The sequence below is a fragment of the Lygodium microphyllum genome, chromosome 10 (assembly GCF_053477565.2).
Source record: "Lygodium microphyllum isolate KBCC chromosome 10, Lygodium_microphyllum_v1.1.10, whole genome shotgun sequence".
NCBI classification, from domain to species: domain Eukaryota; kingdom Viridiplantae; phylum Streptophyta; class Polypodiopsida; order Schizaeales; family Lygodiaceae; genus Lygodium; species Lygodium microphyllum.
The window spans coordinates 58,106,710-58,131,527 of NC_141144.1; the positions used below are offsets into that span (position 1 = coordinate 58,106,710).

At 44.0% G+C, this 24,818-nt stretch overlaps 1 protein-coding gene across 2 annotated transcripts in view; it reads right to left on the minus strand.

Annotated features, from left to right (window-relative positions):
• The window catches only part of LOC148030034 (actin-related protein 4-like), a 112,038-nt gene that overhangs the window by 54,903 nt on the left and 32,317 nt on the right, over positions 1-24,818 (minus strand). For both annotated transcript variants that reach the window (XM_087686298.1, XM_087686297.1), the window contains exon 6: positions 509-569. In XM_087686298.1, coding sequence (XP_087542424.1) covers positions 509-569 — 61 coding nt within the window. The remainder of the gene's footprint in view (positions 1-508; positions 570-24,818) is intronic.

Consider the following 24,818-nt stretch of genomic DNA (forward strand, 5'->3'; position numbering starts at 1 on the left):
TCTATGCAAATCATATGTTAAGCATATTCTTTAATTTCTACTCAAATAAGTTATCACATATGACATCAAGACATCGTCTCAACAGAGTGAAACAAGAGAGGGATATTATGGAACTAACAAAACAACTTAACCACAGATATGCAAGCCCATGTGTGCCTCCCTTTAGTATTGTGGAACTGCAGTTTTACGTCCCAAAGGGTGCCTCCTTTTTCCCTGACATGTCTCTCTTGGCTAATCGTTTCAGTAATATTGCTTTCCTGAGCCTTGGGCCCCATCCTTTCGAATGCCTATGCTACAGTTTGCATATTCTTTATCAAAGAAAGCCAATTAATTGATACAATAACTTGAAATGACCAATAAGTTGTCCTGAAAACTATGGAAACCCATGGAATCATATTGATCTTTACACTCCCTAATTGAATCACGTTGATCTGTACACTGCACAATTCTGTAGTGCATTTTGTCAATAGAAAGCAACGTAAAAATTACTAAAAACACTATTACGTACAGCATTTTTTGCTAAGAAAACTGCAGGAGGCCTGTACTTCTCAAACATAAGCTCCACTGTCCTACATAAGGAGAGAATCCAAATATAAGTGACTTAAATTGAAAACTTCTACTCAACAATCAGTAGCATACACTAGATTACACGACCATTTATCATTAGAAGAATCCATATTATAGTTTTGGGCATTCTGAGAAAGTTTTATCTGCATGCTGAGAATGAAAAATATATGTGGATAAAATCTATTTGAAGAACATGCCAGAGTGCGACAGCTATTTACCCCTTAAATGAAAAGCAATTCCTCAAATTCTTGCCAAAGCCCACAACTTACATAGACATGTTGTATGACATGGGAATTTCTTGAGAAAACAATTTGGACTTTGTAGGACACACATCAAGGGCAGAAGAGCTTACTAAATGCTTGAGCTTCCCATTATTATCAGGAAACTATTAGCAATCATGATTGTCATGCCTCGTCATATCCTGATTGTGAGCCTCAATCTGAGTTAGACAAGGACTTTAGGAGCTCTAACCCATCTATCACTTATTTTGACAAAGGAGGTAGCTCATTCTAGCGCAGCCAGTTTATTGCCTTTCAGTACATTTTCTCCTCCAGTTGGGATTTTGTGTGCATTTCCCAGGCAGTTTCTACATACATCAGTTTGCCTTCACCTGCCGGACATTCATATTGTTGAGTTGGAGAAGATTTCTAAATGGTTGACTCGTCTTCTGAGAAGCCTTGGCTGATTGATAGTGGAGCTTCTAGTCATATGACTCGACAAGGTGATTTGTTGCAGGATCTATGCCCTTTTGAGGATTCCGCCACTCTTGATGACATTGTATCGGTGCCTATCACTGGTGTTGGCACTTTGCCTTTATTTCCCAACTGCACATCAAGCTCCCTTTCACAAGCCCTTTATGTTCTGGACTTGGACTTTCCACTCTCAATCTATGGCCTTGCCAGGCTTGGTACATAGGTTGTCTTCACCGAGCAGGCCATTTGCAGGACATTGTCCATATTTGCCAAGATTTTTCTAAGCACATTTGGCTTTTTTTTTGCATTTACTGCAGTCTGTAACCAGCATTAAATGCTGGTCCGCCATATTTTAGCCCCCACACTGCAATCGGCCAGTTTTTTATGGTTGTGCCTATATATTTGGCACTCCTCGCACTTGGCAGACACATTCTTTAGTCTTCCCTTTGGCAAGTGCACACTCCAACTCCGTCATCTTTCCCCATCTCCGGTGCTCCTTGTTCAATGCACATTTCTTTCATCTTCTCTTGCAATCTCTCTTTGATCCTTTGTCTCTGTGTTCGTGTTTCCTTTCCATTGCGCACTCTCACAAAAGCCATTTGGCCTTGTTATCTATCATAAAGAAGAATCCTCTCTCAAAGTTTAAACAACCCAAATCAACTATCTTAGCTCCTTCTTGCTGAATGCAAAATAAATGGACATCAGGGAGATTATCGTCAACCCCAATCGCTTCCTCACCACCACTAAACATAGTAGACAATGGGACCTACGTGAGTCGTGACCACTAACAAGAGTAGGCTCCCTTCTTGGCTGCATGAGATAGTAGATAATGACCACTAACCAAAGCAGGCTGCAAGACATGGACTGGAAACAAGTCATAACTTTAGGGTGCCTGCTGGCTACTTCAGTGCTTTACTCTGCCAAGAAGTGAGTCATAAACTGCACATTATCAGGGAACTTCCCTTTAAAATAGCTTGGCTCTGCAATTCAATGCAGGCCTTCTAGACTGCCATGCCCAAAATCATTTGGCAAGATTCAGTAATAGGCTTACAAACTAAACTTGGCACCAAAAAGGCAAGATGGGCAGAGCTAATACACATTTGACTGTGAGAATCACTATCGTAAGGGTGCAACCAACAAGGTTGCCAATGCCCCTAGTTGAATCCCAAACGTCAATGCTTTGTCTTTCTCCAATACTTCAATCTCTCTCTCTCTCTCTCTCTCTCTCTCTCTCTCTCTCTCTCTCTCTCTCTCCACACACACACACACACAGCCCTCATCGGTCCAACCGACACCCCCACCACAGGAGACCACCCTAGACATAGCCATAGACAGGTACAGAGTCTGTCACCCATGCCCAGCTCATCTAGGCCCTTGCAAGAGGCATCATCTACAGATACAAAGGATATTACACAGCCATTGGGGGACCCTACCTCGCCACTTCAGCCTCTCTATGCTAGATAGGCCCATGACAAACATTCTGGGATGAGTGCCTCCTGAGCAATTCCACATTGTATCTGGCTTAGACATCATTTTGTACTCATCAACTATGTAGTGTTCCGTGTTTTTTCTCCATTTAGTTAGTCATAGTGTTAGATGTCAGCTTTCTTGGGACATAGGAAATTCCCGAACTTCTCAAATGTGACATTCTGGTCTCATAGGCCAATCTGGCCTTTTGCACTAGACGTTAATACAACTTTCTTTCTTTCTCTCAAGGGGTGCTTTGGCAATCCAAACACCTCAAAGGTGGCAACTACAAGAAACATGTGTTAAAGTATTCTATTAGAAATGGATTAATGTTTAAACAACATAAGTGTGTGTGCTCGATGATGAGGATATCTAAAAGAAAGTTTTGAATGTGTCATAATGTGTCTAGGATGGGACACCCAGGCAAACATTGGACTTTAGCCTTGGTCTACTAATACTTTTATTGGCCACACGACTCTAGTTGAGTCTTACATGTGTGAGTGCCCACAATGTCAACATAACAAAGCTAAATGGCATAAACAAGCAAGGATGTTACATTATTTACAAATTCCTGATAAAAAGTGTAGTATCTCCATGGATTTCGTAGTAGGATTCCCCCATATGAATCAAGGTCATGACATAATCTAGGTCATGGTCGACAAATTGACAAAGATCACTCAATTTATTTTGACAAAGACCACTAGTGAAATCCATGAGTTCTCTTTGTCGAACATATTTATAAACTTGATGATTTGCTCAAAGAACTAGTTAGATACCATGATCCCAAGTTCACAAGCCCATAGTAACATGGTATGGGACAAGAACATGGACAGCGACATGAACTGCAACCCCTTTTCACCATGAGAGACAGCTCTAACATGGGGATGAGATTGGGCAATATGGCAACAGTTTGGGACAAGATGGTTACAACTACAAGATTGGGACAGTATGGGAGAGATTGGGACGGGATAAGATTGGACCATATGGGGAGATTGGGACAAAATGGGGACAATTTTCTGGAAGTTGGAGACCTAATTGTTCATGTTGTCCTTAGAGCATGCTGAGACCAATGGACAAACCAAGAAGACAAATAGAAATATGGAAAATATATCGCATGCATATGTCTTTGAGCTAAAAATGCATTAGCTTCATTAAAACAGCCCCAAAACACAATTAATTAATGAATTAAACCTTTTATTAAAAAGAAATGCATTCCTAGAGAGTGTATGTGTCCCATAAGCACAAAGCCTAATAGGAAGACACAAGCTTTCTATAAATAGAAATGCTCCCCTCCAATCAGCTATCATCTCGTTTTTGCAACTTACAAGTGCCTGATCTTTGCTGTCCACACCCCGTACACGGAGAATATCTCAACCAAAGCTGTCCACAATTGTCTTCTACCATCAAGTGTCCATTTCTCAGCCATTCCTTGTACATTCAAACTGTTTCTAGCTATAACCAGGCTTCATACACGGATAGGGTGGTAAATAACCTAATTAACCACTATTTACAGCAATTAACAAATTCACAAAACTGAAAAGTACACTTTACCATATAATCTCGGACATTGGACACCCTGTTGGCCCAAAAACCGGTGCCCCTTTCGGTATTTTTTTAACTTTATTGAAGAAGAAGTTGATGTACAATGGGATTCTCCCAATCCCTTTCGGTATTCCAACTCCCCTTGCTGTTCAAAATGACCGGCAAGTCTTTAATCTGATTTTCCCCTTGATTCAAGCATCAATTGACCTTCACCCGCTTTACTGGAGATGGAAAACACCCCAAATTTAATTATTTGCTAGTTCCTCCACTTGAATAGGCCAAAAACAACTTCAGACTTGTTGAATCCAAGTCTTGGACCTTCCAATTTCTGGCACGTTTTTTCTAGCATTATCCATAATTAAATATTAATTTTTAGTCTTTAAATACTGAAAATTAATTTAATAATAATTTCAGTGTCCTGAAAAATAATCTAACTCGCCAATAATTAAATTGGCTAGGCAACTTCTATTCTTGGGTGTCTCTGTGCCATCTTTGACCATCAGATTGGCGTTAGGTACCATTAAACACCACTTCTCTAGTGTTACCAACTGACACTTATGGCCAAATGAATGACCTAGCCTAACAACTAGCACCAGATACCACCAAGTACCTATGTGGCATAACTTATAGCAACTTTCGCCTTTAACCCCGAGCTCGTAAATTTACTCTAACCCCAGTTGCACCTCACATGTGCAACATTTACTTAACCATGTGGTTAAAAATTAATCCACATGTTAAGTGAGGTTTCAAAAATGGATGTCCTCATGACAACCCTCCCCCTTAAAATCCTTGCAATTGTCCATGATTGCACTGCCAAATGCATCAAAAGCAAAATGGTGGATTGGAATTTCCACAATGAATCATAATTAACACAACATTGTGCACTGTTGCTCAACCATTCCATATGCCCAACACATGCTGAAAATTACCAGCCAATCATAACATACCATAAGACTCACAAAGAATCTTATAAAAAAAACATTCCCAAATTATCATGTGACATGTCTATTTCTCATGAGCTCAACTCATCTGGCAAAACAAAACCGTCACATCGCATAACCAAGTATAAACCATGGCTAAAACATCAATGGCATCATAACATATGCTATTGTCTATGGAACTAGATGTAAACCATTGAAAACTGAGCATAATTTGATCATACTTGCTGATCTGAGATTTGATCACAAACTGCTGCAAATGTGACCCCACACTGATCACAAACTCATTGCAAAAACTGACCAATGACCATAAACGGTTCTCAAGCTAATCAAAAACTGAGTTGAATCCGATCAAAACTTTTTCCTCAAAATTGAGGCAAAATTCATGCCAAATTGATCATAGACTCATGCACAAGTATAGTTTCAGTGCCCAGGTGAAACTCATACTCATCTGCATACATCTCACAGTGACTAGTACACTAAGTAGTGACCTCATGGCAAACATATTGTCAGTGCAGTACCTTGGATGCATGCTGAATATATCCCAAATCCACTACATACAAGAGCTGTCCATAAGTGGAGGAGTGGAAGTGCTACCTTCCCCTTGAGCATCAGGCAATACACCGAACCCTTGCTCTGTTGAACCTGACGGAGCCTGAACTAAAGTCGGCTCTAACTGAAAGGCATCTAGGTAAAGTTGCAACAATTGAGGATGGTTTGCCAAGTCATCCTCTTCCATCCATTTGACATCCATTGGTGAATAATTCTGAAATTTCACCAAGTATCTCCTGGAAACTTTACCTTTGACCTTTATTTCCTTATATGCCAAAATCTGCTCAAGCATCAAAATCTCATCCAACTCCTCAGGCTGAATTTCAGTAGACATATCCTCTGGCACATCACTATGAAAAGGCCTCAACAAACTAGCATAAAAGGCATTGTATATCCACCAATGTGGAGATGATTTCAGCCGATACACCACATCGTTGTTCCTCTCCAATACCTCGAAGGGCCCATAGTATCTCATACTCAACTTCGGATACAATCTTTCTCTTCCTTTTATCATTTTCAACCTTGCCTTATCAAAATGCAACAATAGATAATCACCCTTCTACAAACTGCAAAGCACCTCTGTGGCGATCAACTACCCCCTTTTATTTTTCTTGCGATCTCTGAAGTGCATATTTTATCTTTGCATAGGCTACATCCAAGTTTTTCACATAACGATCAACCTCAAAGATCTTATCCTTAGTTTGCAGAATAGGTGGTACATTCTTGCCACCCTCAACCACCTCAAATGGAGCTTTGCCCGTAGAACTATGCAATGTGTTGTTGTTAGCAAACTCAACCAAGGGCAAATACTGCTCCCACAGTGTCTTGTGCTCTGAAACATAGCATCTCAAAAGATCTAACACTGTGGAATTTGCTTCCTCAGACTAACCATCTATCTGTGGTGGATGGAAGGATTATGAGAATTTCAGTGTGGTACCTATATCCTCAAACAAGCCCTTCCAAAATAAACTTGTTATCTGGGAGTCTCGATCACTAATGATCGACTCTAGCATACCATGATACTTAAAAGATGTGCTACAAAAACAATCGTGCCATAAAATTAGCCTTTATTTTCTTCCTCACTGGAATGAAATGGGCTTGTTTGCTAAACCTACAAATGATAGTCCATATCCATCGTTCCCTGTAAGTGTCTTAGGAAGCTCAAAAATGAAGTTCATTGCAATGCTCTACCAAGGCCTATCTGAAATAGACAAGGGCTACAACAAACCGAGCATCTTTTGCCTATCATGCTTTACCTTCTGGTATACGATGCATATCTTAACAAATTGTTCTACATCATGCCTCAAAGCTAGACAATAAAAGAAATGCTCCACCGCCTTGACCATGGCATCAATACCTCTGTGTCTTGCATACGAAGGAGCATGACTTCCAGTGATAACTCTAGGCCTTAACTGCTTTGTGACACACAGTCATCCATGCATCATCAGAAATCCATCTCTTAGCACAAAGTGTCCATACCTTTAGCCATTGCAAAGTTGATCATAAACATTAGCAAAGTTCGAATTAGTAACATATTGCTCTTTCATGGCATAACTTGCATATGGCAGCCTTAAGGCTAGCACTTTTGCAGGCATTATGTACAAAGAGTCATCCTTGGTTAGATATTGCAAAATTTTTCATAGAAAATACTAAAATCTCTCATGGCAAGACGCTTATTCATGCTTCTTGGTGGCATGTGCTTAATTCCACAAGACCTGTAAAGGTCTCTCAGTCTTTTCTCCTTTCTCATTTAATTGCCTCTTGGCAGGCGATGTTATATTTTGCAGTTTGGCGCCCTCCTGATTCTCGCAAGGAGGAAATTTTGTTACAAGGAAAAATATATGCTAAGTTGTGTGACTCCCAGATAGCTCTAACCATTAGTAAAAATATCGTTTACTGGAAAAAAAGATCACCATGCTAACGGCTGAAATTTGTGGCTTACGTGACAGTGCATCAACCACAACAATGTTGAAATTTTCACTGCTGTCCATCTAAATGGCACATCCTTCTTCTTCAAGGCATGCAATGGAGATGCAATTTCAACAAACCCACATACATAATTTTTGTAGTAAGAACATAAACCCAAGAAGCTGCAGATCTCATGCAGGTTGCTCAAAGGTGGCCATAATCGTATTGCTTCAACCTTTGTAGGGTCGATGCGAATACCATCAGCCAATACAATATGCCCCAAAAAGTGGATTTCATGCAAGAAGAATTCACTTTTCTTGTCATTGATAACCAGCCTATGCTCACACAGTTCGTTGAACACAATGTCCAAGTGTTTTCTATGCTCTATCTCGTTCTTTGAATAGAAAATCATGTCATCAAAGAAAGTGCCCACAAATCCTCTATGTGACCTGAAGATACGATCCATTATCCGATTAAAAGTGGCAAGAGCATTTGTAAGTCCAAAAGGCATAACAAGAAACTCGTACAATCCAAAAGATGTCCTAAAAGCTGTCTTAGACACATCTTTCAGTCTAATGCATATTTGATGATACCCACTTCTCAAATCTATATAGCTAAATATGGTTGCCCCTTGCAATCTATCCATAACATCATCGATCCAAGGAATCAAAAAGTGATTCTTTATTGCAATCTTGTTCAGATCACGATAATCAATGCGCATACGCCATGAACCATCCCTTTTCTGCACCAAAAGCACTGGAAAACAAAAAGGAGATGAGTTGGGCTGAATCAATCATTTTTTCAACAGCTCATTTACTTGACGATAATCAATCCTTCTTTATTGCAATCTTGTTCAGATCGCGATAATCAATGCGCATACACCATGAACCATCCCTTTTCTGCACCAAAAGCACTGGAAAACAAAAAGGAGATGAGTTGGGCTGAATCAATCCTTTTTCCAACAGCTCATTTACTTGACTCATAATCTCGTCTTGTTGGGCTGCATTGACTCTATAGGGTGGCTTATTAGGTGGGCTACTTGCAGGGATAAGATCTATGAAATGATCTTCTAGCCTTTCAAGCAGTAGCTACCCTAGAAATAACTGAGAGAAGCAATCAACATATATTTTCAAAAATGACATGCGACCCTTCTCTAACTTAGACATGTTCCCAATATTCTTACTATCATCTTTATCCTTAGTAAAAACCAAGTACGCTGAAAGATGATTTTTCATTACTTTAGAAATGGCACCTGCAGATACAACAAGGATAGATTCACCTTTCAACTTTACATCAAGTGTGAGTACATTTTCCTTATGCTGAATAGTGATATTTTTTGCACGAGAATCAATCACTCCATGCATATGGTGACACCATGGCATACCAAGCAATACATCACAACCCTTAAGTGGAGCAATGAAAAACTCTTCGTTATCCACATATCCTTGTATATGCAATCGAAGCTTTCCAATGAGCGGTGCGACAGGCTCTGCATGGCCTTTATATGCCACTCCAACTTCCCTCATGGGTCCCATCTCACCCTCTCTAATGCCTAGAAGGGCGGCCATGTCAATAGAGATGAAGTTGGCTCATGCACCATTATCAAAGAAAATCAATGCATGCTGATCCATAATTTTGCCCCATGCTCTGCACAACTCAGTAACATCATCATTGGGTTGATCACTAACAACATCGAGCACCAATCCCACTGATGTTTTGGACTTCTTTCCTTTAGAATCTCCTTGATATTCTAATTTTCCAACTTGCTGCCTATTGGAACAATCCCTTGCAATGTGGCCCTCCTATTCACAAATAAAACATTTATTTGCAGCCATCAATTTCCTACATTGTGTCAATGTTTTCGAGCCCTTTCTTTGTTGTTTGGCCTCTTTTCAAGCTGATTTTCAGATTTGCCCCTTTTCTCAACCTTTTTAACTTTTTATTCGGCTTCTCCCTACTCTCCAGGAAGCCGGAATCCTTCCCACGCAGCAAAGCATCGGCTGTAGTAACAATCTCTGTAAGCCGAGACATGCTAGACACGATGGATTTGATGCAAAAATCCCTAATTCCTTTGGGCAGCCCACAAACATATTTTTCCACTTGCTCATGAAGGGGTAGACAGCGATGCATCCCAAAACTTCTTATTATATTGCTCCAAATTCTTACATTCCTTAGCATCCAACTTATTCCAAGCTGTCATGATGTCCACCTCAAAGGTGCTTGTCAACCAATTCGATGCAAATATTTACTTGAATTGTACCTACGTTGATGGTGCTCTACTTTGCATCAAAAGAGTGGACCACCATTGTAATGCAGTCCCTTTCAAAAAAGTGGCTGCCTTTCAAATCTTTGAGGACTCCGTGAAGTTCCCCCTTACATAGGCTACATCAAACTACTGAATGAAAGTCAAAGCTTTCAACCTATCTTGTATACCGCTGAAGCATTCAAACTTCACTACTTTTCCACCCTCATCATAGTCCTTTGTTGCCCCTTTGGGTGTCAACTTGTCATACACTAGCTACTACAAAAGGGTGCATTTGCTGAATTTACATCAAAACCAATGCCAAACGGAGCATTTACATGACCAACATTCATTCCTTGAGCCCCATAAGCATTCGGGGATGCAGATGCAGTACCACACATACTACTTTGTGCCCTAGGCATCAAGCCAATGCTGCCATACATAGGGTTTTGCATATTTCCAGTTAGAATACATTGGGCCTTCCATACCATGCATTGGTTGTTGCATACCATAGGGATTTGTGCCTACATTCCTATATGCGGTCCTTGTCCAACCATAGCCTGAAAAACGTTGCTTCCACCAAAATATCCTAGCTGCCCCATCATAGCATGCATGCCGGGCTATCCAAAATCCATTGAATTGGGACATCCGTGATGGCCTTGCATTTGCATTCCTTGCCCCATAGGTACCAACTGTTTTATTTCATTGGCATCTTTGGGAGGAGCTTCAAATGAAGGGTTTGGCATTATCTTCCGTGCATCTTGCTGTCTCGAAGGTGTAAAGATGTCTTCTTATTCTTGCCTTTGTTGTCCTTCTTTGGAGCATTCAAAAATCGGGTAAATTGAGATCCTTTGCCAATTCAGTAAAGAGATTTTTCAGCTGTCCTCATCCGATTCTTAAATCGGTCATCAAATTCCTCTTCACTTTACTGGTCATCAGCCTCCTTATGCCCTGAAGGCCGTATATCTTGCCCAATAGCAACATTTTCAGCTTGATGTTCATGGTCTGAGCTGTCCAAAGTCAGGCATTGCATTTCCTTCATTCCCATATGAACGTTCATACTGAGAGGCATCAACATTGCTTGAGTCCATCTCACTGTATGAAGACATTGCTGTAATTTCTCAGCTGAGATTAAAAATCAGCACTAGCACAAAGCTTTGGCTTGCAACCACGTGCCTCGGGCCCACCAAATCAAGAAATTGAGTGATGTCCCGACAATGAAACCATGAAACCAGCCTTCCTCGGATAGGGTGGTAAACAACCTGATTAAGCACTATTTACAGCAATTAACAAATTTGCAAAACTAAAATGCACACTTTACCATATAATCTTGGACATTGGACACCCTGTTGGCCCCACAATGGGGGCTCCTTTAGGTTATTTTTTAAATTAATTGAAGAAGTTGATGACAATAGGATTCTCCCAATCCCTTTCGGTATTCCAACTCCCCTTACTGTCCAAAATGACCAACAAGTCTTCAATCTGATTTGCCCCTTGATTCGGGTAATCAATTGGCCTTCACCCACTTTGATGGAAATGAAAAATGCCCCAAATTCAATGATTTGGTAGTCTCTCCACTTAAATAGTCTAAAAACACCTTCAACCTTGTCGAATCTAAGTCTTGGAGCTTCCAATTTCTGGCACACTTCCCAAGCCTGTTGCTAAACCCTAATTTTTGCTTGCAGATTAGGGTTTGCAGCAGAGAAATATGAAATTTCTCAGCCTTTGGTAATCTCAATACTGCAACCTTTGGAGCAAGGTTGTAGAAAGGCTGGGAGATGAAAGAGAATGTTGAGGAGAGAGAAAAATCAGACTTTCTTCGTTGCAAAGAACTGAAGAAAATCTATCATTTACTGTTGTTGCCCTGTCTCAACAGCTTGTAGATGCAAAGAACTGAAGAAAATCTATCATTTATTGCTTCTGCCCTATCTCAACAGCCTGTAGATTATCACCTGTTGTTGATTGATATTTTCCTGCCCCTGACTGCCTCAGAAGGTCCTCCAATGGCTGCAAATCAAAGCAGCAGCATCTCCTCCCTCTCTCTTGCATGATGAATACACTAAAAATGCCTCTCTCCAACCTCTAAAGACGTTTTTCAATCTTGCATGGGCATTTTTGACAAGTGGCAACCTTTCCAAATGGTTTTTTCTAGCATTATCCATAATTAAATATTAATTTTCAATCTTTAAATACTGAAAATTAATCTAATAATTATTTCAGTGCCCTGAAAAATAATCTAGCTGGCTAATAATTAAATTGGCTAGGCAACTTCTATTTCCGAGTGTCTCTGCACCATCTTTGACCATCAAATTGGCGTTAGGTACCATTAAACGCCACTTCTCTAGTGTCACCGACCGACACTTATGGCCAAATGAATGACCTAGGCTAACAACTGACACCAGATACCACCAAGTACATGTGCGGTATAACTTATAATAACTTTTGTCTTTGACATCCCGTGATTTCCTCAAGTCCCGAGCTCGTAAATTTACTCTAACCCCAGTTACACCTCACATATGCAACATTTACTTAACCATGTGATTAAAAATTAAGCCACATGTTAAGTAAGGTTTCAAAAATATATGCCCAAGGGGAGTATTCGAAAGGTAGGAGAATAATCACTATAGACCATTATCAAGTGCATCTTACAAGTCAATGGGATCAAATGTATCATGTTGGAGACCCCAAGGCTTGGACCCACAGGAGTGAGATATTTCAAGTGTGCCGTCTGTACTATCAGAATAGATGCCTCATGGAAGACACAACATTAAATGAATCTAGAGTGGTATCTAGAGGTGCATATGGAGGAGATGAGCCACAACCCACATACATTTAAGATATTTCTAATGGGAGAAAAGAGAACCAAGTTCATCCAAGAGTGGGTATAGTGAGTGTACGTCCCCAATGCGTGGTGGCATGAGTAGCAACAATACATCACTTGTATCTAAAATGGAAGTATGTGAGAAGGATCAAGCAATCATAATGGATACAAGGGAACCTCACATTATTACTCCAAAGTATGCCACAAAGCATGGATTGAGATTGACCAAAGTAGCAAAAGAATTAATCATGATCTTTGTACAAGGAGAAGCAAAAGAAGTGAAACAAGTATTTGCTATTTAAGTGGAAGCAATAAAATGGAAGGCCAAGCTCAACTTCCTAGTGATACCTATGGATGACTTTGAAGTCATTTTGGGCCTTGAATTTTATGACAAGTATGCTATGGCAACGTTTGAGAAAGGAGTCAATGAGATGTTACTAGATATGAAAGGAGTCATCCGAGTCCCGTGTGGAAGAATGCAACTCCCAAACAGCACACCAATCAAAGTACAATCGAAGGAGACCAACCCAAGAGCCTATTACCAAGCTGCAAAGTTAGGACCCAACAATCCAAGGGCTCCAACTCATTCAACCCAAGAGCCTGTCATGAACATTCAACCTCAAATCATAACATGCAATGCCAAACAAGTGGAAAAGTTAGTGAAACAAGGAGAGATGGTGTACCTATGTATGCTGAGACCTTTGGAGAATGAGTTACCCAAAGTAAGAAAACTACAAATAGGCAATAAAGAAGTAGAGGAAGTGCTAAAGGAGTATGTATATGTGATGCTCCTACCCAAAGGATTAGTCCGAAAGAGAGATGTAGGTCATAAGATCAAGCTTATCCTAGAGTCAGTTCCACCAGTTAAGGCCTATATCAAATGAATCATACCGAGTTGATGGAATTGAAGAAGAAATTGCATGAGTTGGAAGAGCAAGGTTTCATCCATCCAAGCAAATCACTAAATGGAGCCCCAGTGTTGTTTGTCAAGAAGAAGGATGGAGGACTTAGGCTATGTGTAGACTATAGGACACTCAATAAGATCACCATAAATAACAAATATCCCATGCCCTTAGTAGATGATTTACTAGATAGACTTCATGGAGCCAAATATTTTGGTCGAATAGACCTTAGGTCAAGCTGTTGAGAAACCCTTCACCCGCAGTTTGCGTTTTTGCATTTCTGCGTTTTGTGTTTAGGGTTTGTGTTTAGGGTTTGCAACCCCAAAAAGGAGCGCCATTCTAGACTAGCTGTGCCTATTTAAAGGCCACTCTCTCATTCATTCCTCACGGCTGATTCATTCAGTCCGTCACTTCTTCTCTCTAGCCTCTCCACTACCCTCACACCCCTTCAGGAGGACATTGCGGTTCGTGGTTCGTGGCTGTCATCATCATTTTCCTTGTGCTACGGCACCCTTGGTCCCTTGTATCACATTCACTCCATGATTCGAAACTTCATCATTCCATTCATCAGAGTTTCTTATCTCTTCTCTTCTCTTCTCCATGTTTGCCGAGTTCACTCCATGTTCCTCCCCGCCAACCCTATTGTCTCACTGGTACGTCATCATTTGATATGGTATCAGAGCTGGATCTACTCAAGCAGCGGCAAAGATCCTCCACTCCAGTGAAGGCAAAGACCGGTGGCGGATTCGGCATCCACTTCTTTTCTTCTTCCATTGCATCAAAAATCTGGTCTTTCCACGTTTCAGGTATTTTCAGCTTGCTGCCCACACCCCGTTCGCGGAGGACATCTCAACCGGCGCTGTCCATTGCTGTCTCCATCAGTTAGCACCTGTTTCTAGCCTTCCACCCACAATTTGCAGCTATTTACAGCAAAGCAACTGTTGCTGATCACTCTCCATTCAGAAAACAATCTCATTTTTGCAGATTTCAGGTATTTCAGCTTGCTGCCCACACCCCGTTCACAGAGGACATCTCAGCCGAAGCTGTCCATTGCTGTCTCCATCAGTTGGCGCCTAATTTCCAGCCCTCTTCACGCAGATTGGAGCTGATTTCAGTTAGGCAGTTGCTGTTCTTGTGCAGACCTACTGCCGTACAGCTTGCCACGTCATCACAATCCTGCTGCCTGTGTTTTTAATCTTTCTCTCTCCTGCAGTCTGCCCTGCCTGCGTTTTTAGTCTTTCTCTCACCTATTGCTTGTGCTTTTAGTATTTCTCTCTCTTGCAAGCTGTCCTACCTGCGTTTTTCCTGCGTTTTTAGTCTTTCTCTCTCCTCACCTGCGCTTTTCTACTGGTTGCAGTCTCTTACTGCCGGTCACATCCTCCTCCCACTAGCAGCTCACTTCCAGCCCTTCCACTACCCTCCCACCCCTTGAGGCGGACATTGCGGTTCATGGTTCATGGTGGCTGACCTCTTCCTTCTTCAGCAGGCACACTGGTATCCATGGCTTCTTTACCGATAGATGACCAGCTACTGGGTGCTCCTACTATGGCATCACCGGACACACCACCGATGCTTGCCGACTTCAACCTTTGCTCCCTACCCCAACGGAGTATATGCGTCTTCCACCAGGCACTCCTTGTGCCACCTCTCCTTTCTGGGCCACAAAGATCGTTCTGCATCGGCTCTCAACGTACTATGCTCAAGGCAATAAGACGCATCCGATGCGCACTAAGTCCTTTCCATGGATGATCAATTGGCGCTAGGATCTCCTAGAGATCGTTGCAATGCCAACGGCAGTCTTCTCCCACTTATTTTCAAGTACAGGGGCTTCCACGGCCTACGGCTCTGCACTCCGCTCCACCGAGAGACAATGATTGTTTGATACCGTCTCCTCGTCAGTCCGCTCCTTTGAGAGACAGTGGATGCTTAACTCCTTCCTCTTCTTCGGCTACCCAGTCTGCTCCACTGAGAAATAGCGATTATTGCCCACCTCTTGCTCATTCTGAGCCCCACCCTTCCCCACCCTCGACTACTCAGGTTCGAGAGGCTACCTCTGGGAGCTCTTTGGCACCCCAGATACCTTCTTCGGCTCGGGACCGGCGGCACTTTCTTCATCATCAAACATTTCAAAGTCCATGATCCATGAGTTTTTGGATTCTCTATCTAATTCAGAGGGGGATGTTATTTCTTTGCCCTCAGAGGGGGCATCTACTTCTTTGACTTCAGCGGGGACCCCTCTGTTAGAGATCAGATCAGGGCAGCAGGGCAGGTGGCCTGGTGCAGTCGGACTGCCACGTGGCAGTCCGACCTGCAGCAGGCAGTCGGCTGCATTTAAATGCAGCCGACTGGGCATTTCTGGCGCCCTCTTTTGCCTGGTTTTTCGGCTATTTATACCCGATTTCTTCAGCAGTCTGGTACACTTCTCTGCTCGCAGATTACAGACCAGTGACACGCGCAGATTCCGTCTCTGTTCGCAGATTTCAGACAGCAGACAGTGCAGATTGCAGCGGACTTCGAGGTGAACAGCAGGTTGCATCGTCGAGGTGGAGACACGCAGTCCAGCGCACTGCGCCCGTGTATATATCTGCATATCTTTGTATTTAGCATTCTTTATACAGCAGATTTTCATCGTCCCACTGTCTCTTTCTCTCTCTTCTCTCTCTGCGTTCTCTCTCTCTCAGTCCTACGCTTCCGCACCGCTGCACTCTGACATGGTATGAGAGCAATGTATGAGGGCTGACTAAGCGCAGAATCAACCTGAAGAGGAGTTTCCATCGCGACACAAATTTGCGTTTTTTGCGTTTAAGGGCAGACAGGAGGGCTGCGCCTTGGAATAAGGCTGAAACGAGTGTGGGCGCACAGGAAAGGAGTACAGGTGGTGGATTTGCTGCTGTTTACTGCTGTTTGACGCGGAGGAAGTTTGAGTTTTCAGCCTACAAGTGCAAAATTTTGCTTTTTCATCGCCTCCGACGGGTGAAGAAGGTCCAGGACGCGGAAGAGCCTTAGCAGGCTGAGTTTTCCCAGTCAGAGGAGGCTGCTTTTGCGTTTGTGAAGGCATTGCAGGTGAAGATGTCTACAGAGATTGACTTGGAGTTCCAGGCGATTATGGACCGGAAGGTGCCTGTCTTACCGGCTCTTCCTGCGGATCAGAAGCTCGATGGCGACAACTACCGCATTTGGTGCGTCATGATGTTGGCCATCCTTGAGTCCTATGATTTGGCGGAGCCGGTACAGGAGGAGATTGACCGGCCCTCGGTAAGAGATGAGTCCAAACTCTCTTCCGATGCTCGTGCGGAGTTGGCCAAGGCCCAGTCTCATTGGGACAAACTGAATGCCAGGATTCGATCCTTTCTCTTTCTATCATGCACTACAGCCGTAATCACTCACCGTGATCGCTCACATCGAGCACTTGACGGTGGCTCGGGAGATATGGCTGGAGCTTGATCAGATGTACAATTGGATGACCCTAATGAAGGGGGTTTCTTTGGAGGTACAGATGCGGACCTTGTCCGTAAATAAGTCTTCTTCGCTACGGAAGCACATTAACAAGCTAAGGCAGCTTCAGATGCAGGTTCAAAATGCGGGGAAGCTGATTTCCTCCGAAGACATGGCGATCACACTATTGTCCCAGTTGCCACTACAATTCGGTACATTTTACTCTGCCCTAATTGCTTCGAGGCGAGAGTCTACTCTTCGGTGGGAAGAGTTGGTTCCTATGGTCTTGGACCAAGAGGAACAGTTAAAGGGACAGAATGCTTCCAAGTCGAAGGCGCTGACAGGTCAAGCCTCTCAGAAGAAGGGGAAGGACCAAAAGAAGAAGAAGGGGGATAACAAGTCCAAGAAGGACAAGGAGAAGGACAAGGACAAAGACTCCATATGCCATATTTGTGGAAAGACTGGCCATTGAAAGAAGGATTGCCCTGACAAAGACACGAAGGACACCAAGAAGAAGGACACCAAGGATTCTGGAGCGGTGGCTGCACCCTCATCAGCTGCATTTCTTCATTTAGCTGTCATTGAGGACGCTTCACCGAATGCTTCTGATGCTGCGATGACGGCTCCCCAGGCTCGAGAGTGGATTGTTGATAGTGGTGCCTCAAGGCACATGACTTCTTCATCAGATGGTGTTGCCCAGTTGCGACCCTCGCGTGGGCAGATTCTCATTGGAGACAGCTCTTCAGTATCTATTGCAGGTCGGGGTAAGATGCAGCTTATTCCCGATGGATGAGGTGGTACCCATACCTCAGAGGTTTTGCATGTACCAGGATTAGGGTACCATCTCCTTTCAGTTCATAAGATTTGCTCCCTTGGTCTTTTGGTGGAGTTTGACAGTACTACGGTGCGAGTCCTTGATCGTGGATCGAGGAAGATTCTCTCATCCGGATATGAGGAGAACGGCATTTACAAACTGAAGTCTTCCACCGCCCTCTCTGCTCTTCTTCTTACCTCTCAGTCACAGTCAGAGTTATGGCATGCTCGGTTTGGTCACCTGAACTATGATTATCTTCGGAGGGCGTCACGTGGACAGCTTGTTCGAGGGTTGCCGTATATAGTGGTGAGCCAGCAGCCATGTGTCTCCTGCATTCGGGGGAAGCAGCATAGGGATGCCATTCCCCACACAGCTTCGCGGCAGTCTACTTCACCGATGGAGCTAGTATCTACGGATCTATGTGGCCCTATGAGGAATGAGTCCTTGCGTGGGAGCTCATACTTCGTGCTGATCGCGGATGACTACAGCAGGATGACATGGGCCTATTTTTTGGCATTAAAGTCAGAAGCTTTCTCGCACTTCAAGGATTGGCTTCTCTTTGAGGAGAACCGATCGGGCCGGAAGTTGAAGACCTTGCGATCCGACAAGGAAGGTGAATTTGTTTCTAATGAGTTTGCTTGGTTTTGTGCAGATAGAGGAATTCACCAGGAGTTTGCCAATACCAACACTCCTCAAGAAAATGGTATTCTTGAACGGAAGAACCACAGTGTGATCGAGATGGCGCGCACCATGATGGAGCACTGACAGACCCCTCAGGTTCTGTGGGCCGAGGCTGTGGCTACTGCAGTCCATATCCTTAATCAATCCCCTACTTCGGCCGTGGAAGGGATGACCCCATTTGAGGATTATTTTGGGACGAAGCCAGATGTTTCTTATTTTCGGGTCTTTGGGTGTGATGCCTATGTTCACATTCCCAAGGCTCACCGTGATAAATTTGAAGCAACTTCCCGAAAACAGGTATTTGTTGGCTACAGCTCCCAGTCCCAAGGCTACCGACTGTATGATCCCGTCAAGCGGGATGTGTACACTAGCCGTGATGTGCGGTTTGTGGAGGTTCCAGCTACTTCAACGGGTGAGGAGCATCCCGTTCTTGGAGATCCAAGGGAGAGTTGGGCTTCTTCTATAGTTCCATTGGAGCCCGTACCTTTTGATTATGATTCTGTTTCTGACACAGAGTCTACTGTTCCACCGGACACCTCAGCGGAGTTACCACCAGTGGATATTCCAGAGTCTTCTGCTGATGGAGAGAGACGAGGGGAGGTTCGGCCCCCTCCTCGCTGGGCCCGTGACACACTCCGTGATTCAGGGATCGAGGGGGTTCCTAAGGAGTGGGGACCGCAGGATGGTCCGCAGCGGTCACGGTGGCACCAGGCACATTCTACGGAGCTTGTTTGCTCCAACTATTGTTTGATGACCCGTGTTATGCAGGATCGAGAGCCCACCTCCGTGAAGGAGGCTTTACAGTCTGCACCATGGAAGAAAGCTATGGAAGCCGAGTTGGAGACTATTGAAAGAAATGGCACTTGGTCACTCGTGCCCCGCCCCCCGAAGAAAAAGGTGATTGGAGTCAAGTGGATCTTCAAGACCAAATACCTTAGCAATGGTTCTTTGGATAAGCACAAGGCTCGCCTTGTTGCCAAAGGTTTTGCACAGCGCCCAGGTATTGACTGTCATGATACTTTTGCCCCCACAGCTCGTATGGCGACCATTAGAGTTGTTCTTGCTTTGGCTGGACATAGGAGATGGCTTGTTTATCAGTTGGATGTGAAGTCGGCCTTCCTCAATGGTGATTTGAAGGAGGAGCTCTATGTTGAGCAGCCTCCTGGCTTTGGATCTTCAGATGGGAAAGTCTACAGGTTGAAGAAGGCCTTGTATGGCCTCAAGCAGGCTCCGCGTGCATGGAACGAGAAGATTGATTCGTTCCTCCAATCTCAGTTGGGATATCGACGGTCCAAGGCCGATCCGCAGCTGTATGTTCACACTTCCGAGGATGGTTGTGTGCTGTTTGTCTTATATGTTGATGATTTGATTGTCACAGGTGATGATGCACAACAGGTCCAAGAGACGAAGTCGGCTTTACATCGGACGTTCGAGATGACGGACTTGGGTCTACTCCATTTCCTTTTGGGCCATGAGATTTATCAGTCTCAGAGGGGAATCTTTATCTCTCAACAGAGATATGTACAGGAGCTCTTGGTGTCTTTTGAGATGGAGGATTGTCGGGCTCTATCTACTCCTATGGATCCGAACTGGAAGGCCACTTCCCATCAGCTTCTCCTTTGGCGGATGCGTCCCGCTATCGACAGTTGATTGGGTCCTTGATTTGGCTTCTCAACACTAGGGTTGATCTATGTTTTGCTGTTGGGCTCTTGGCAAGGTTCATGAGTGAACCTAAGACGGTGCATTGGCAGGCTGCTCAGAGGATACTTCGGTATTTGAGGGGGACGTCAAATTTAGGGATTCATTACCCCGCAGGGACAGATGGGTCAGATCTTGTACTTACAGGTTGGAGCGACTCGGATTGGGCCGGTGATGTGGACCACAAGCGGTCTACTACAGGTTACTGTTTTACTTTGGGTGCAGGTGTTATTTCATGGAGTAGCAAGAAGCAGCCCACTGTAGCCCTTTCGTCTACTGAGGCGGAGTATCGGGCCGCGTCTTCCACCACATGCGAGGCTGTGTGGCTTCGGAGATTATCGGAGGAGCTTGGGTGCCCCCAAACTCGTCCTACTTTGCTACGATGTGACAATGAGAGTTTCATTGCCTTGGCAAGGAACCCTGTTTTTCATGCCCGGACGAAGCACATAGAGATCCAGTACCACTTCATCCGAGAAAAGCTTCTGGATGAGACCATCATTGTGGAGTACTGCAAGACGGAGGACAATCTTGCGGATTTGTTTACGAAGGCACTTCCTCAGGCTCTTCTTCGGAGACATTCCAGATCCCTCAGGCTTCTGCCTTGCCCGGGCTCTGAGAGGGGGTGTTAGAGATCAGATCAGGGCAGCAAGGCAGGTGGCGTGGTGCAGTCGGACTGCACAGTCGCACTGCCACGTGGCAGTTCGACCTGCAGCAGGCAATCGGCTGCACTGGGCATTTCTGGCGCCCTCTTTTGCCCGGTTTTTCGGCTATTTATACCCGACTTCTTCAGCAGTCTGGTACACTTCTCTACTCGCAGATTACAGACCGGTGACACGCACAGATTCCGTCTCTATTCGCAGATTTCAGACAGCAGACAGTGCAGACTGCAACGGACTTCGAGGTGAACAGCAGGTTGCATCGTCGAGGTGGAGACACGTAGTCCAGCGCACTGCGCCCGTGTATATATCTGCATATCTTTGTATTCAGCATTCTTTATACAGCAGATTTTCATCGTCCACTGTCTCTTTCTCTCTCTTCTCTCTCTCTCAGTCCTACGCTTCCGCACCGTTGCACTCTGACACCCTCCACCTCCCACCTCAGAGGGGGAACCTACTCCACATGAAGTTCTTCACCCATCCTCTACTTTCTTGAGGTGGCTGTCTTTGACCAGTCATCTCTTCTACTGATACCTAGGATCTTCAGGTACCACCTAGATCGAGACCTCGGAGGTTCAGCCGCGACTTGGTGACGAGCCGTCGTATTCCTTCCAGCATGGATGCACGGAGCTAGTGGCTTCTCTCCCGAGGTTGTGTTTCAGATTCTCCAGTTCACTCTGTCTACTGGTCTTTACTGCAGGTTTCCTTTCCAGTGGAAACCTTGGATCTTTGGGATCCTCTACATCTTCTTCCTCTTCTTCTTGCCTTCGTCCCTTGGTTAGCATGGAGCCACCTCCTAAGATCGAGTACAGGCATATCCTTATGGTCCTCGGCACCACACGAAGTCCAACATTCCTCCTATGCATTGCATGTTTTCATCATCTTTGTACTAGGGTGCTTGGGCAAGTGAACAATTTCCCCACAAGGGACACAGTCCAAGTGGCACCTGCTGCATGAGCATTCTTCAGTATGTAGCATTGCATCTCCACCTCACTCTTTCCTTGTTCCCCTTTTTGGGTTTAAGAGGAGGTGTTGAGAAACCTTTCACCCGCAGCTTGCGTTTTTGTGTTTCTACGTTTTGCGTCTAGGGTTTACAGCCCCAAAAAGGGGTGCCATCCTAGACTAACTGTGCCTATTTATAGGTCACTCTCTCATTCATTCCTCACGGGTGATTCATTCAATCCGTCACCTCTTCTCTCTAGCCTCTCCACTACCCTCACACCCCTTCAGGAGGACATTGCGGTTCGTGGTTTGTGGCTGTCATCATCATCTTTCTTGTGCTACGACACCCTTGGTCCCTTGTATCACATTCACTCCATGATTCGGAACTTCATCATTCCATTCATCAGAGTTTCTTCTCTCTTCTCTTCTCTTCTCCATGTTTGCCGAGTTCACTCCATGTTCCTCTCCGCCAACCCTACTGTCTTACTAGTACGTCATCTCTTGACACAAGCTACTACTAAATAAGCATGGCTGAAGAAGGCATCCCCAAGACTACCCTTCAAACTAGTTATGGAAGATTTGAATGGCTAGTCCTAGGATTCATGCTTAGCAATGGGCCAGGAATCTTTTTTGGATTGATGGATGGAGTATTCAAGCCAGAGATAGATGTATTTTTCATCATTTACACAAATGATTTATTAGCATATAGCAAAACCTTATAGGAGCACAAAGGATACTCAAAGATGGTCTTTGAGAAATTGAGGCAACACAAATTGTATGCCAAGCCAGAGAAGTTGTAGTAAAGAAGTTAGAATTCTTGGGGTTTATTGTTGGGGAGGAAGGAATCAAAGTGGACCCAAAGAAAGTAGAAATAATAAAGAAGTGGGCAATACTAAAAATATTTTGGAATATTGGGAAATTTTTGGCTTCAAAGTGTTCTATAGAAGGTTTGTGAAAGATTACAGCATATAATAGCCCCACTATCTTAGCTTACCAAAGGAGAGGGGAATTAAGTGGAGAAATGATCAACTTTTGACCTTATGAGTGAAGAAGTGTAGGAGTCACTAGCGGGATTTTGAGGTCACTTTTCGGCCTTTAGTTATGTAGAGAGAGAGTGCGCTTCACCAATGAGCAAAAGGCTTATGTGACGAAACTTTTTTCCCGAAAATCATTTTCATATTTTGATATTTTTAGGTTTATTTAAATGAGTAGAGTAATTGTTGCTTTCCAACAGTAAAGCGGAGTGACTGTTATTTTCTAATAGTAATGTTTTGTCATCATATTTCAGCTATTTCTCTCACCGGAAAAATGTGACGGAAGCCTCTCCTTGTTTGAAATCTTTGAGTGCTCAATGCTCATTCCCTCTCTCTTGCCTCCACTTTGCACCCTTTGGAGTTTTTGTTTGTTTTCTCTCCACTCAGCCGCACGTTTCTACACTCCATCTTCCTACTCCATGGAGTCGTCTTCTCAGTGTAGAAGACCTAGTACTTCCATCAAGTCCATAGTCACTTTCAATATGCTCGATGAGCATGACAGGTGGATTCCCTTGACCATAAAGAAGGGAAGTTGGATAATCATGCAGCAAAGAAAGTGGAAAAGATCTTCGACAGCCAACCCTTTTTCATCATACTGAAAGGGCAAGGTAACGGATTTTAGGCTTCGTAGCTCCAAGAAGACAATCAAAGAAGTGTATATACACCATATTTTTATGCATAAGGAGCTTCACCTTGAGCCCACTACCTATAATCTTCCTCTCCATAGACCCAACTATTGATGCATTTTAATTGCATCTACTTTCTGGTATGAATGAAGGTCTGTGTTTCCTATTCACCTTGTAACTGACAAGACCATTTGATGCTAACAAACTTTTATCTATCAAGCATCCAGGAGTTGCAGCAAATAGAATATGTGGTAGATGTTCTTGATGTCATCCACGGCTCTGTTGGCGAGGAGCTTTACAAGGGGAGAACCAAAGCGGCACACTAGCTGAGAGGGATATATTCTTTTACGATCGTTTTTACATACCACCTCCCTCCAATGGAAAATGGGAAGCCTTGTCCAACCTTTCCCTTCTAAATTTTCGAGAGCACAGAGTGGCCATTACCAAATTCTAGAATAAGTGAGAGCTATAGGTGCAAAATTTTTCACAAGATGCAAAAATGCCCAAAGCCATGTTAAGAAAAATGCTAGGGTTTGCACTGAGGACACACAGAGTGTATGACCACGACAGAAACACAAAGACACAGACACAGACACAGAGTGCAAAACTCAAACCCTAAACGCAAAACTCAAAACTCAAACACAAACAGAAGAAGGGAGAGAGAGAACACAACTCTGAAGTGAATGAATGTTGTAAATGAATGTAAGAGTGTACAGTGTGCTCAAGGGCAGAGCAATGTCGGAGTGTGACGTCCACCGAAGACCACCGAAGATGGATCCCAAGTCTGTGACCACCAGTCGGAGTGTAAGAGTGCTGAATAGTGAATGGCAGCAGGCTGATCACCAAAATGCAGCAGTCTGGAGACTGGAAACTGGTAAACGCAGCAGTGTACCACCGATCGGGGGCTGGAAACTGTGCACAGTCTGCTGTAAACAGCACGCTGAAACAGTGTCTGAGAGTGTCAGGGCCTGCAATGGTGAAAACACAGGCTGGCTGACCCTGGAGATGATGGATAGCAAGCTGAACAGTAGTCCGGGACAGTCTGGAGCAGTCACCAGCAGCTGAGAGCTGTCGCCTACAGCAATGGACAGGCTGAAGATGATGTGGCTGCAGTCGATGATGGCTGGACAGCAGATGAAGGCGGGCTGCAGGCTGGAAATTGGGCGCCAACAGCAGCAGAGGGTGTGTGGGCTGGTGTAACCTGCAAAACAAGGATGACTACTTAATGGGGGCAACCTGTCTATTTATAGATGTGGAAGGGCGCCCCAAAAATTAGGGTTTCCACTAAACTTTCTCCAACC